General features: G+C 48.6%; 1 protein-coding gene across 2 annotated transcripts in view; it reads right to left on the bottom strand.

The window, feature by feature from the left end:
- The window catches only part of STRIP2 (striatin interacting protein 2), a 32,841-nt gene that overhangs the window by 17,419 nt on the left and 1,645 nt on the right, over positions 1-13,777 (bottom strand). For both annotated transcript variants that reach the window (XM_087874386.1, XM_087874387.1), the window contains exons 2-9: positions 10,285-10,354; positions 8,937-9,011; positions 7,900-8,034; positions 5,487-5,607; positions 4,848-4,916; positions 4,233-4,339; positions 3,262-3,389; positions 1,763-1,957 (exon numbers count right to left, since the gene is read on the bottom strand). In XM_087874386.1, coding sequence (XP_087730512.1) covers positions 1,763-1,957; positions 3,262-3,389; positions 4,233-4,339; positions 4,848-4,916; positions 5,487-5,607; positions 7,900-8,034; positions 8,937-9,011; positions 10,285-10,354 — 900 coding nt within the window. The remainder of the gene's footprint in view (positions 1-1,762; positions 1,958-3,261; positions 3,390-4,232; positions 4,340-4,847; positions 4,917-5,486; positions 5,608-7,899; positions 8,035-8,936; positions 9,012-10,284; positions 10,355-13,777) is intronic.

The raw sequence follows: 13,777 nt of genomic DNA, 5'->3' as shown, positions 1-13,777 counted from the left end.
GAACCATCTCACCACAATGGGATGGGCACACCCTATCTGTGCCAGCAGAAAGTATAGAACTCCCCATCTCCTGGTGATTGGTCCAAAGTCACCCAATCAGCTCTCATGCCTAAGGCAGGACTAGAACTCCCCATCTCCTGCTGATTGGTCCAAAGTCACCCAATGGGCTCTCATGCCTAAGGTAGGACTAGAACTCCCCATCTCCTGGTGATTGGTCCAAAGACACCCAATCGGCTCTCATGCCTAAGGTAGGACTAGAACTCCCCATCTCCTGGTGATTGGTCCAAAGTCACCCAATCGGCTCTCATGCCTAAGGCAGGACTAGAACTCCCCATCTCCTGGTGATTGGTCCAAAGTCACCCAATCGGCTCTCATGCCTAAGGTAGGACTAGAACTCCCCATCTCCTGGTGATTGGTCCAAAGACACCCAATCGGCTTTCGTACCTAAGGTGGGACTAGAACTCTCCATCTCCTGGTGATTGGTCCAAAGTCACCCAATCAGCTCTCATGCCTAAGGTAGGACTAGAACTACCCATCTCCTGGTGATTGGTCCAAAGTCACCCAATCAGCTCTCATGCCTAAGGTAGGACTAGAACTCACCATCTCCTGGTGATTGGTCCAAAGTCACCCAGCTGGCTCTCTTGCCTAAGGTGGGACTAGAACTCCCATCTCCTGGTGATTGGTCCAAAGTCACCCAATCAGCTCTCATGCCTGAGGTGGGACTAGAACTCCCCATCTCCTGGTGATTGGTCCAAGTCACCCAATCAGCTCTCATGCCTAAGGTAGGACTAGAACTCCCCATCTCCTGGTGATTGGTCCAAAGTCACCCAATCAGCTCTCATGCCTAAGGTAGGGCTAGAACTCACCATCTCCTGGTGATTGGTCCAAAGTCACCCAGCTGGCTCTCTTGCCTAAAGTAGGACTAGAACTCCCCATCTCCTGGTGATTGGTTCAAAGACACCCAATCGGCTTTCGTACCTAAGGTGGGACTAGAACTCTCCATCTCCTGGTGATTGGTCCAAAGTCACCCAATCAGCTCTCATGCCTAAGGTAGGGCTAGAACTCACCATCTCCTGGTGATTGGTCCAAAGTCACCCAATCAGCTCTCATGCCTAAGGTAGGGCTAGAACTCACCATCTCCTGGTGATTGGTCCAAAGTCACCCAGCTGGCTCTCTTGCCTAAAGTAGGACTAGAACTCCCCATCTCCTGGTGATTGGTCCAAAGACACCCAATCGGCTTTCGTACCTAAGGTGGGACTAGAACTCTCCATCTCCTGGTGATTGGTCCAAAGTCACCCAATCAGCTCTCATGCCTAAGGTAGGACTAGAACTACCCATCTCCTGGTGATTGGTCCAAAGTCACCCATCTGGCCTTCGTACCTAAGGTGGGACTAGAACTCCCCATCTCCTGCTTTCTAGACTGGTGTTTTAACCACTAGGCCAAACCGCACCTCATGTCTGTGGGAAGAACGGGAGAGACAAGGCTGTCTTGACAGCATAAAATTCCCAGGTCCTGCAAGGGGAGACCCTTGGAGGCGTTCCCTTGCTTCAAACCATTTTCACCCTGGATTAAAAACCACACCCGTCCCAGCCTGAGTCTCCAATTTATCCGAAATTTACCGATAGCCAATCAGTCTTGTCCCACGCCTGCAAAGCAAGGAGGATGGGGAAGTTGACGTTATCAATCAAAACAGGAAGGGAAGGAAAGGAAGAATTTTCTGCATTTCTGACTCCGGGTAATAAAGCGAAATTTTTATCCTACCCGTCGACTCCGGTGTCCCCGTTTCTGCGCCGGCGGCTGCGGCTGTTCCCCTAACTCGGCGGTGTAGGCTGGAGGGGAGGCCGCCCGCATGTTACGCATGACCAGGATGCTGTCTTCTGGCAAGGGGGGCAGCCCCAGATCCTGCCGCTTCTTCACCTTCATCGCTTGGAGGGTATCGAAGCCGCCCAGAGTGAACTGCGAAAAAGAGGCCAGCTAGAGTAGGGGTCTCCAACCTTGGCAACTTTAAGACTTGCGGACTTCAACTCCCAGAGTTCCTCAGCCAGCAAAGCTGGCTGAGGAACTCTGGGAGTTGAAGTCCGCAAGTCTTAAAGTTGCCAAGGTTGGAGACCCCTACTCTAGCTGGCCAGCGACTCTCAATTTTCATAGAGAGAATCTTTGAAGCTCAGGGTTGACCAGTGAGGTCTTGGGCGTTCTCTGAATTTGGCTATCTTCTTGCAGACGTTTCATGACCCAACTAGGGAACATCATCAGTGCTTAGAAGGCATTGGGGTTTTGCTCTCTGTTAAACTACTGACAAGAAAACCACACCCCCGTCCTTCTAGTGACAGCACTTCAAGCTGCATTTACTCTAGGGCTGACATAAGAAGGAATAGCGGAGGCGTCTGGAAAGGGACGTTTGACTTTTCACCTACTTATTTTCCCTGGAGATAATATCCCCTAGGAGATGGGATGGGAGGGGGGAAATTCCTTTGAGCTAGAGTAGATTAGGGGTAGAGTGACTTGGAAGATGGCCAATGAGTGCAGGGGAGTGGGGAACGGAAAGGGAGGGTTTTGGGTCTGGAAGTCAGTGTTGGCTGCGATGGAGTCGGAGTTACAATGTCGTGCTTAATAAATGGGAGTTTTTCTTCAAAGACTTTGTTTGAAATGCAATTTATTTGAGACGACCTCGAAACCTGACATCTAGCACTGATGATGTTCTCTAGTTGGGTCATAAAATGTTTGGCAAAAAAAAACACACAAGTTAATAGGGAACCCTAAAGTTCTTCTCCTGTTTCTCCTTCTCTTTTTCCTCCTCTTCCTCTTCCTCCTCCTTTCCTCCACAAACCCCTCTCCTCATCTACCACTGATGATGTTCCCTAGTTGGGTCATAAAACATTTGCAAAAAACAAGTTCAGAGAGGACCTTACAGTCCTCCTCCTCTCTTCTCTCTCTCTCTCCTCTCCCTTCTCTCTCTTCTTTTTCCCTCTCTCTTTTCTCTCTCTCTTCTTTCTCTTCTCTCTCTCTTCTCTCTCTCTTTCTTCTCTCTCTGTCTCTCTCTTCTTTCTCTTCTCTTTCTCTTCTTGTTCTCTTCTCTCTCTCCTCTCTCCTTTCTCTCTCCTTTCTCCTCCTCCTCCTTTCCTCCACAAACCCCTCTCCTCATCTACCACTGATGATGTTTCCTAGTTGGGTCATGAAATGTCGGCTCTGAGACCGCCCCCCCTCTTCCCACCAATGCGCCCCACTGAAACCCCACCACGGAAAGAGAGAAGCTGACACACCACGAGGACCTTCCAGAGTAACAGCAGGACCTTCTTCATGGGGAAATGCGGAGAATGCTCGCTGCAGAATTTGGTCACCATCGTGAACAGCAAGAGGCCAAACGGTTCTTCGCTGTGGATCGGATAACCTGCCAGAAGAATTTTGAAAAGTCAAATCGGAGGGGTGTGTGTGGAGGGGAAAGGAGAAGTTGAGTTGGGGGTGTCATCAGCAGCCTGGCAAAACCCAGCCTTGTGTCTACATAAGAGCAACCCAGAAGTTTTTAAAAAAATTAAACAGAATTTTTGGGGGGGGGGTCCATCCAAGGAGAGTGAATGGATCCCCAATTATTGCATGTGGCATCGGAGGTTGCAAAGGGCTAAGAAGGAAGAGAGAGAGAAGAAAAAGAAGAGAGACAGGAAGAGAGAGAGGGAAAGAGAGAGAGAAGGGAGAGGAGAGAGAGAAAGAAGAGAAAGGAGAGAGGAGAGAGAGAAGAGAACAAGAAGAGAAAGAGAAGAGAAAGAAGAGAGAGACAGAGAGAAGGAAGAGAGAGAGAAGAGAGAAGAGAAAAAGAGGAGAGAGAGGACAGAGAAGAGAGAGAGAAGGGAGAGGAGAGAGAGAAGAGAGAGAGAAGAGAAAGAGAGAAGAGAGAGAGGGAAAGAGAAGAGAGAAAAGGGAGGAGAGAGAAGAGAAAGAAGAGAGAGAGGAGAGAGAGAGGACATAGAAGAGAGAGAGGGAAAGAGAAAAGAGAGAGAGGTGAGAGAGAGAGAGAAGAGAACAACAAGAGAAAGAGAAGAAAAAGAGAAGAGAAAGAAAAGAGAAAAGAGAGAGAGGACAGAGAAGAGAGAAAGAGAGAAGAGAGAGAAAAAAGCAAAAATGGAACCTGAACAGAGCAAGGACCAGTGCCAAGGTTAAAAGGCACCACCTTGGCCACTCCAGAGGCATAGTGTTTGTGTGTGTGTGTGTATTTGTTTTGTGTGTTGCCATAACCTACTCAGCTCAGCCCTGAACATCTCGCGGGACGCCGTCCACTTCGGAGGGTCAGTCTCCATTTCCACCCGGACATTCTCCACCATCAGGTACATGACGCTCAGAATCACCCTGGAAATAAATCCAAAAATAAGCTGCAGTTAGTCCTTGACTTACAACTGTTTCGTTTAGTGACCGTTTGAAGTTACAACGGTGCGGAAAAAAGTGACTTAGGACCGTTTTTCACACTTATGACCATTGCAGCGTTCGCTCGTGGTCAAAATTAGGCTGCTGGGCAACTGACTCACACTTACGACGGTTGTGGTGTCCCCGGGGTCATGTGATTCCTTTGGCGACCTTCTGACAAGTAAAATCGGATTTGCTTAATGACTGTGTTACTAACTGAATGGCACCGATTCACTTAACAACCGTGGCAAGAAAAGTTGTCAAATTAGCAACGGTCTCGCTTAGCAACGGAAGTGGTCATATACGTCAAGGACTACTTGTATTTTTATTGCAAAACAACCTGCTTAATAACTGCCTTGCTCAGCAACGGAAATTTAGGGGGGGGCGGGGCTCCACCGCGGTCGTACGTCGAGGATTACCTGTGAAGGGAAGAATCACGCTGGGACTAACTCACCTGAGTTCGGTGCTGTCCGCTAGAGAGATCGCCGGCTTCCTCAGGGCGCTGCTACGGGCCTCGGTGTTGCTAAAATAAAATAAAAAACACGGAAAAACAGTCAAAAGTTTCCTTTCATCATCATCTTTTAACGACCCCATAATCCCTTGCACCAGAGTCTGGGCAACTGAACGGAGGTGAGTATTTACTGGCCGGATGCCTTTCCTGTCACCAATGCCGAGTTTTGTTCGGTAGATCTATTCTCATTGTGCCCAGAGAGAGAAATATCTGCCTCTACCTAGGATCGAACTCACAGCCTCCCGATTGTGAGGTGAGAGCTCCACCTCTACGCCACCGCACCACTCCACCGCCGAAATTCCTTTGTGTGCAACAAATCAGTATTTAAAGGATAGAAAAATGGTGTTTTTCTATTTATTTGAGCCTTTCCCTAAATCAACCCATTCACGCAACTGAAAGTTGGCAATGGTATAGAAATAAAATTATTATTATTATTAATACGTTCTCCAAATCAGCATCAATGTTTTTATGAAATACAAGCTTTTTTAAAAAAAATAAATAAATAAACTTGTCGCTTGCCAAAGTAAATTCAGCAGCAGGGCGTGCAAAGTCTTTTAGGCCCGTTGCCAAAACGTCACTTACGCCACTTCCATGTTGAGCAGTTCCAGGAAAGCTGTGAAGGTCCCCATTTGGTACAGCAAAAAGTTGTTGTGTCGCGCCCAGTGGAGGACATCCGCTTCCGTGTCACACTCTCCAAAGACACCTGGAAACCCCACGCAGGTGAGAAGTGAAAAAAAAAAAAAGAATAGTGAAAATTCTGCCTATTTTTTTTTTTTTTGCAGTGTTTCCCAAGCTTGGCCATTCTCCCAGGCAATTCTGAGAGCCGAAATCCAGATATCTTAAAGTAGCTGAAGTTGGAAAACACTGGTTTATAGTGAGCAGTGGGATTCAGCCGGTTCGGGAGAACCGGTAGTTAAATTGCTGGCTGGCCACATCCCTTCCCACTCCGCCCTTCCAGGAGTCCCCATGGGGCCCAATTTGGCTCCCAGCTAAGTGCAGGGAAGCCTCCTAGGCCCAAAATGAGGCATGGGGGAGGTGGGGTTTGGGGTGTGCAGCGCGCCCCTCCCCACAGCCCGTTTTTGCTCCCAGGAGGCTTCAGTGAGGCTTACTAGGCCCAAAATGGGACCCGGCCTTGTTTTTGCTCCCAGGGGGGTGCAGGAGGCAGAGTGCTGCCTGTTATACCCCTTGGCCACGCCCTCCATGGCCACGCCCACCCAGCCAGTCATTAGGGCAGAGAACGGGTTGTTAAATTATTTGAATCCCGCCACTGTTTATAGTGAACAACAAAGCAAAACAAAATATCTTAATTTTTCGAAGACTTGCAAGACTGTTAGCGTAGCTTTACAATAAAGCAGAATTAACTCATCTTGTTACGTTTCCTGTCTTATCTACCTGGGAAGGCGGATTATCAGTCTTGCAGGTCTGAAAATACAAACCTCCCACCGTCTCTTTTTAAGACTGAGAATTAGAGAATTTCCTTTCTTTCTCCGCCCATTATGCAGCTGAGGGCTACGCGCTCCCTTATCTGACTGTTCCCTAGGTAGCACTTCTTGGCTGGTCTTTCAAGGTGTTGCTCAGAAGCCATTGTAGGTGCTTAAGTGTGTGGCCTTCACATCCCATGTTCTGCTTAGCGTAGGATTTTGTAACCCTCCATAATTTCACGGTTTTTTAAAAATAAAATCTGTTTGCAATGTTAGCCGTTCCTTGCTCTAAATCATCTTTTCCTTTCTTTACTTTAATAAGATATTGGCCAAAAATATAAGGTGGATAACTTCAGACACATAGAGTAAGGATTTCTAGTAACACAGGTGTGTGTGTGTGGAATAATGCACTTCACACTAAAGGCTGATCTCTTGGTTTAAGGCAGGGGTGAAATCCAGCAGGTTCTGACAGGTTCTGGAGAACCGGTAGCGGAAATTTTGAGTAGTTTGGAGAACCGGCAAATACCACCTCTGTTGGCTCCAGAGTGGGGTGGGAATGGAGATTTTGCAATATTCTTCTCCCAGGAGCGGGGAGGGAATGGGGATTTTGCAGTATCCTTCCCCTGAAGTGGGGAGGGAATGAAGATTTTGCAGTATCCTTCCTCCAGGAGTGGGGAGGGAATGGGGATTTTGCAGTATCCTTCCCCTGCCACGCCCACCAAGCCACGCCCACAGAGCCGGTAGTAAAAAAAATTGAATTCCACCACTGGTTGAGGCGCCAGGCCAGAAAGTGGGAGACGGTGAGTTCTAGTACCGTCTTAGGTGTGAAAGGTGGCTAGGTGACTTTGGACCATCACTAGAAAATTGTGAGTTCTAGTCCCGCCTTAGGCATGAAAGCCAGCTGGGTGGCTGGGCCAATCACAGGGAGAGGGTGAGTTCTAGTCCTGCCTTAGGCATGAAATCCAGCTGGGTGACTTTGGGCCAATCACAGGGAGACGGTGAGTTCTAGTCCTGCCTTAGGCATGAAAACAAGCTGGGCTCTCTCTGTCTCTCTCTCAGCCCAATCCACCTCACAGAGTTGTTGTGTGGAAAATTGGAGGAGGAAGGTGTCAGACTACGATGCTATCTCAAAATTAAATGAATTTCCAAACTGCCAATCTTTAAGGAAATCTTTCTTTAATTGAGCACAGCCACCGGATCATGACTCCGCGCGGACAAAACTAACCTTTTGCCCCCCAATCCCTCCCTTTCCGATCCCCAAATCTCTGCTTCTCATTGGCTATCTTCCAAGTCATTCTTCAGACTTCATTTCCCAGGAATGTGCCCCCTCCCCTCATTTCCACGACAACCCAGCTTCAAAGGGATTTAGCAGGCAAAAGTTCCAGAGTTTATCTCTCGCTCTCCTCTGCTCTCCATGCCAGCATTGAAACGCTGACAGAAGAAGGATTTGCTTGCCACCCTGAGTTATTTGTGAGAATAATAAAGGCAGGATGCAAATTAATTAATTAATCAAACAAACAACCAATCAGGAACTCCTGAAAGGAACCTATTTGGCCCTCGAGAGCTGCCGTTACCTTGTGCCAAATAGAGAACGGCCCGAGCGACTTTCAGCCTTTGGTCCCTGCTGACCACCTCCAGCCCGTCCAATAGCCGCATCACGTAGGTCTTCTTCTGGGTCAGGTCCAACTCTGCCCACCGCTTGCCCTTGGCTGCGGGAAAGGAAGGACCCGCTGAGTTTTCCCATTCAAAGGGTAAGAAATGGGTTTCCGTACCATACAAGGCACACACAGAAAGAGGAGAAGGCCAAGGAGACAGAAAGCAGACTCTGAAGCAGATGGAGAGATGACACCAAAGGGACCCCAGAAGACCCTCAAATAACAAAAGTTGAAGCCTCCAGAAGAGCAAGAACCAGGACCTTCCATCTCCCTCAACGGCTGAAGGGGTAAAAGAGGGTTGGGGGAGGAGGAAGGAAGGAAGGAAGGAAGGAAGGAAGGAAGGAAGGAAGGAAGGAAGGAAGGAAGGAAGGAAGGAAGGAAGGAAGGAGAAGAGGTTGTAAAAAACTACAAGTGAAGGAGGAATGGGGAGGAGGAGGAAGAAGAGAAAGGAAGGAAGGAAGGAAGGGGAAGAGGAGGAGGAAGGAAGGAAGTGGAAGAGGGGGAAGAAGTGGAAGGAATGAAGGAGAAGAGGTTGTAAAAGACTACAAGTGAAGGAGGAATGGGGAGGAGAAGAGAAAGGAAGGAAGGAAGGAAGGAAGGAAGAGGAGGAGGAAGGAAGGAAGCGGAAGAGGGGGAAGAAGAGGAAGGAAGGAAGGGGAAGAGGTTGTAAAGGACTACAAGTGAAGGAGGAATGGGGAGGAGGAGGAAGAAGAAGGAAGGAAGGAAGGAAGGAAGGAAGGAAGGAAGGAAGGAAGGAAGGAAGGAAGGAAGGAAGGAAGGAAGGAAGGAAGGAAATATGAATCTGCAGGGTGTCCCAATCCGATCAGTGCAACTCTGGGCCCCTCAGAAATACAAATACCCCACCCCCCAAAACAGAGAGAGAGAGAGAGAGAGAGAGAGAGAGGGAACCGGATGGATGGGACATGGAGGGAAACCTTAGAAGGGAAAAAATGTACCTTGAACCTGGAAATCTTCCTCAAAGCATCTCCTGTTGAGGGCAAATTCGGGTCCCTCGGTGTAGCTGTAGAGCTCTGTTCAAGAAAGGTTGATTTTTTTCAAACAGGGAGAGAACGAATAAGCTGCCCTCCGATGATGCCACCCTTGCCTTGGTGCCACCCCACAGCTGCCCTCTCAGCCAAGACCAAGCGTGGGGCAGCAGCAAAGCTTAGGCACTGGATTCAAGTCCTTCCTTCTACCCAATCCCCCTGGGGGGCTTCATTCCCTCAAACGAACATCTCTCACAGGTGCTAAAGCGTACAGGAAGTCCTCGACGTATGACCACAATTGGGACCAGAACTTCTGTTGTTAAGCGGGGTGGTCATTAAGTGAGTCACTCCCCGTCTGCACCTGATTTCGCAATCTGTTTTTTTGTAGCGGTTGGTAAACAAATCCGACTTCCCCCCGATTTGACTTTGCTTGTCTGAAGCCAGCTGGGAAAATTGGAAAAGGCGATCACGTGACCCTCGGGATCGTAAACCCAAACCCCCAAATTGCAATTACAGATAGTCCTCAAATTATGACCACAATTGAGTCCAAAATGTCTATTTCTAAGCAAGACTTTTCGCCCCATTTTGCGACCTTTCTGGCCACTGTTGTTAAGTGAATCCCCGCAAGGGTTAAGTTAGCCACATAGTTGTTAAGTGAATCTGGCTTCCCCCTTGACTCTGCTTGTCAGACGGTTGCAAAAGGGGATCACGTGACCTCCAGGATGCTGTGACTGTCATAAATACAAGTCGGTTGCCAAGCAATTTTGATCACGTGACCATGGGGATGCTGCAATGGTCACAAGTGTGAAAAATGGTCATAAAGACATTTTTTACACTGCCATTGTAACTTTAAACTTTATAAGCGAACTGTTGTAAGTCGAGGACTGCCTGAATGTGATGTGGGGAAGCTGTGACAGTTATAAGCGTAAGTCGCGTTTTCCAGCTTTGTTGTAATATTGAACAGTTGCTAAATGAATGGCGGTTAAGCCGAGAACTATCTGTGTAGACTGAAGTCAGTCTCGTGAAAAGCAGGCAAGGATTTCCCGTGGAATTTGAAGTTTTGCTGAATAAAGACATTGATTGATTGATGATTGATTGATTGACTGGATTTCTATAGCAGCCCAGTATTAGTTGTTCGCTGAGATTGGTCGCTATAGAAATCAAGTCAAGTCGAATGAATGAATGAATGAATGAATCAGAATCAGAACTGCTTGCAAAATACCTGAGCATTTTCAGGCAGTGTCCACCAAACCACGAAAGTTGGTGGCCTTCTTTTCAACCCAAGGGAAGAACGTGGCTCCTTCCAGACCTTTCTTACCTGCCAGTTCAGCTGCGTGGCTGTCAGCATCTCCGTACTCAAAATCCAGGTTGGGACAATCCATGGATCCCTGCGGGAGAAGGCCCATCTTGAGTGAGTGAGGCAGGTTTACCAGGGAGTAACCTGAATCTTGATTCTGCGCCAATGGCTAGAGCAGGGGGTCTCCAAACGTGGCCACGTAATGCTAAGCAAATAATTCCCACAACACTGTCAAACTATTGACTAAGTCTGCATTACTATTAATCTTCTCATCGTTCCCATCACCCATCTCCACTTATGACTGTAATTTTGTTGCTTGTACCCTTACGATTTATATTGACTGTTTCCCTATGACTATCATTAAGTGTTGTACCTTATGATTCTTGACGAATGTATTTTTTTTCTTTATGTACACTGGGACCATATGCACCAAAGATTTTGTGTCCTTGTGTGTCTACTCACACTTGGCCAATAAAGAATTATATAAAGAATTCTATTAAGTGGACCAATGGGACAGTTTTGCTGAAAACTGGAGGTAACTGCCAACAGCCATAAATGCAGTCCAGTTCCTAAGAGTCAGTAACCTGGTCATATGTGTGTATGCGAGAGAAAGAGAGTGAGTGACAGAGAGAGAGAGAGAGGGAAAAAAAAGAGAGAGGAGAGAGGACAGAGACAGAGTGAGAAAAGAGAGAGAAGAGAAACAGAGAGAAGAGAGAGAGAAGAGAGAGAGTGACACACAGAGAGAGAAAATAGAGAGAAGAGAGAGGAGGAGAGATGCAGAAAGAGAGGAGACAGAGACAAGAGAGAGACAAAAGAGAGGAAAGAGAGATGAGAGATGAGTGAGAGGCAAAAGAGAGAGAGAAGGGACAGAGAGAGAAGAGAGAAGAAAGAGAAGAGAAACAGAGACAAGAGAGAAGAGAGTTACAGAGAGGAGACAGAGACAAGAGACAAAAGAGAGGAAAGAGAGATAAGTGAGAGACAAGAGAGAGAGAGAAGAGACAGAGAAAAGAGAGAGAGAAAGGAGGGGGGGAGAGAGACCATCACAACTTCAAATCCAGAACTTATTCCGAGATCAGCCTGCTCTCCACATAATGTTCAATCAACTCAAGAACTGGGACTTGACTTGAAGGAGAACACAGCAGAGATCCAGGAATCCGCAGAAGTCATCTAATCCCTTTTCTTCCTTCCAGCTGAGGAATGAATAGCTGATCCCCAGCAGCGTGCCATGAAATGTTCAAGCCCACTGTGGATTCGAACTCCTGCCTGGCATTATGTTGCCCGCCTCCAGACGTGGTAGGGGCTTACCAATCTTGAGTTCCCATATCCAACCTGGCTAAGAACCCGGCGGGAGGGAAAGCAACCGTTACGAAACCGACAGCTTGAGTCCCTGAAGTCACCCCGGGCCGGGTCTTCAGAGCAAGAAAAGACAGAATTATTCGAAAGCTTCTCAACCTTGCCCACTTTTAAGAGTTGGGGACTTCAACTCCCAGGGAATTCTGGGAGTTGGAAGCCCGCAGGTCTTAAAATGGCCAAGGTTGGCCATTCCTCTTCTCGTTTACATCCTCACCGCTGTTCTCCTGCCCGGTTTAAAACCGAATGAGGTCACTTCATTCAATCTTTTCCTTGATGGCATCTTGCATATTTCACATGCCAGCTTCCTTCGCGTCGGTGGCTTCTAGAGGGGCTTCACTACAACCCCCCGACTCCCCAGCCCCCTCCCCATCTGGGGTCTGCACCCTGACTTTCGAACCAGCTACGTGGGTAGGTAAGATTCCCGTTGGTAGCGTTCAAATCCAGGAGCTCCAACTGATTCCGAGCACAACGAGAAAGCCCTTTGAGATGCTGAAAGCTTGCTTCGCTCCCCTTCAATCATGCCAACTGGAAGCTATGGGGTGGGGTGGGGGGGGGTGGACTTCATCCCACCTGGGGGGCTCTGCCTTGAGCAGACCTGGGCATTTTATGAGGCCTTAGTTAGTAAGACCACATTTGGAATAGTGCATCCAGGTATGGTTACCACCCTATAAAAAAGATGTTGAGACTCTAGAACAGGGATGACAAACCTTTTTGGCACCGAGGGCCCAATCTGGAACATGTGTCCATGCATGTGCATATGTGCGTGCCGGAGCACCGGAAATCCGAAGAACAGCTGGCCAATGCGCATGTGCGTGCCAACCAGCTGGTCCTCGGGTTTCCGGCATGGACGTGCGCGCCGGCCAGTTGGTTTTCGCAGGCACCGGAGCACCGGAACCCCAAAGACCAGCTGACTGGCGTGCGCATGCCTGTTTTTTTGGCTGTTTTCCAGACCGTTTTTCTGGTGCTCCAGCGCCTGTGAAGATCAGCTGGCCGGCACGCATGTGCATGCGGGAAACCAGAAGAGCAGCTGGCGACGGCAAGCGTGTCCAGAGAGAGGTCTCTGCATGCCAACTCTGGCACGCGTGCCATCGGTTCGCCATCACGGCTCTAGAAAGAGTGCAGAGAAGAGTGCAGAGAAAACGATTAGGGGACTGGAGGCTAAAACGTACAAAGAACGGTTACAGGAATTGAAAGGTCGAATTTAATGAAAAGAAGGACTGGGGGGGACAGGATAGCAATAGTCCCAATATTTGAGGGGCTGCCACAAAGAAGAGAGGGTCAGAAATGGTAGAAGGCAGTGGTGGCAAACCTTTCACTTACAGAGCGCCGAACAAAAATGCACTTTGCGCGCTGCGCGTGCTCGCAAACCATCCGCGGTAACCTGTGGCTCCTCCCCATGTGCTATGTGCACAACTGCACCATCTGTGCATGCATGCAGCTTTCGTGCACGTAATGCACATGTGCAAATGTTGTCTGCGCATGCATGCACCAGTGATCTCGCACACATGTGCGCATGCGAAGGAGAGCTCTGAAGACCAGCTGGGTCTCCTGAATTGCGTGTATCCGCACCAGAGGCCTGAACATGAGCTGGGGGCGCGTGCATGTGCAGTTTCAGGTGAGCTTGGCGACGGCTTGCGTGCTCGGAAAAATGGCTTCCGGCACGTGTGCCATAAGTTTGCCAACCCGGGGATAGGGTTTCCTGCTTGCGGGGTGGGTGGGGATGGGGTTGGACTAGATGACCTTTAAGGTCCCTGCCAACTCTGTTACTCTGTTTTCCAAAGCCCCTGAAAGCAAGACAAGAAACAAAGGATGGGAACTAACCAAGGAGAGAAGCCTCTCGAGATAGAGCTAAGGAGAAATTTCCCAGCAGTGAGAACAATTCACCAGTGGAACAGAAGTGGTGGCTGCTCCGTCACGGATGGTTTTCGAGAAGAAGAGAGTGGGCAGGCAGGCCCTTGCCTTGAAATCAAGCCATGGGGGTGGACTAGAAGACCTTCAAGGTCCCTTCCAACTCTGTTCTTTTAAGGGTCCCTTTGGCCTCACGTGAGATCCATCGGAAATTAGAAATCAAATGTAAATAAGTGAACGACATCCACGCAACTGAACAAAAAGAGCAGAATTCTGGAGACAAATTTCTTTTGTGTCTAATCACAGTTGGCCA

The sequence above is a fragment of the Pantherophis guttatus genome, chromosome 7, assembly GCF_059756535.1.
Source record: "Pantherophis guttatus breed Tessera chromosome 7, ASM5975653v1, whole genome shotgun sequence".
In the NCBI taxonomy this organism is placed as follows: Eukaryota; Metazoa; Chordata; class Lepidosauria; order Squamata; family Colubridae; genus Pantherophis; species Pantherophis guttatus.
Note: the sequence above shows the minus strand (reverse complement) of the source record. Positions and strands in the feature narration are given on the sequence as shown.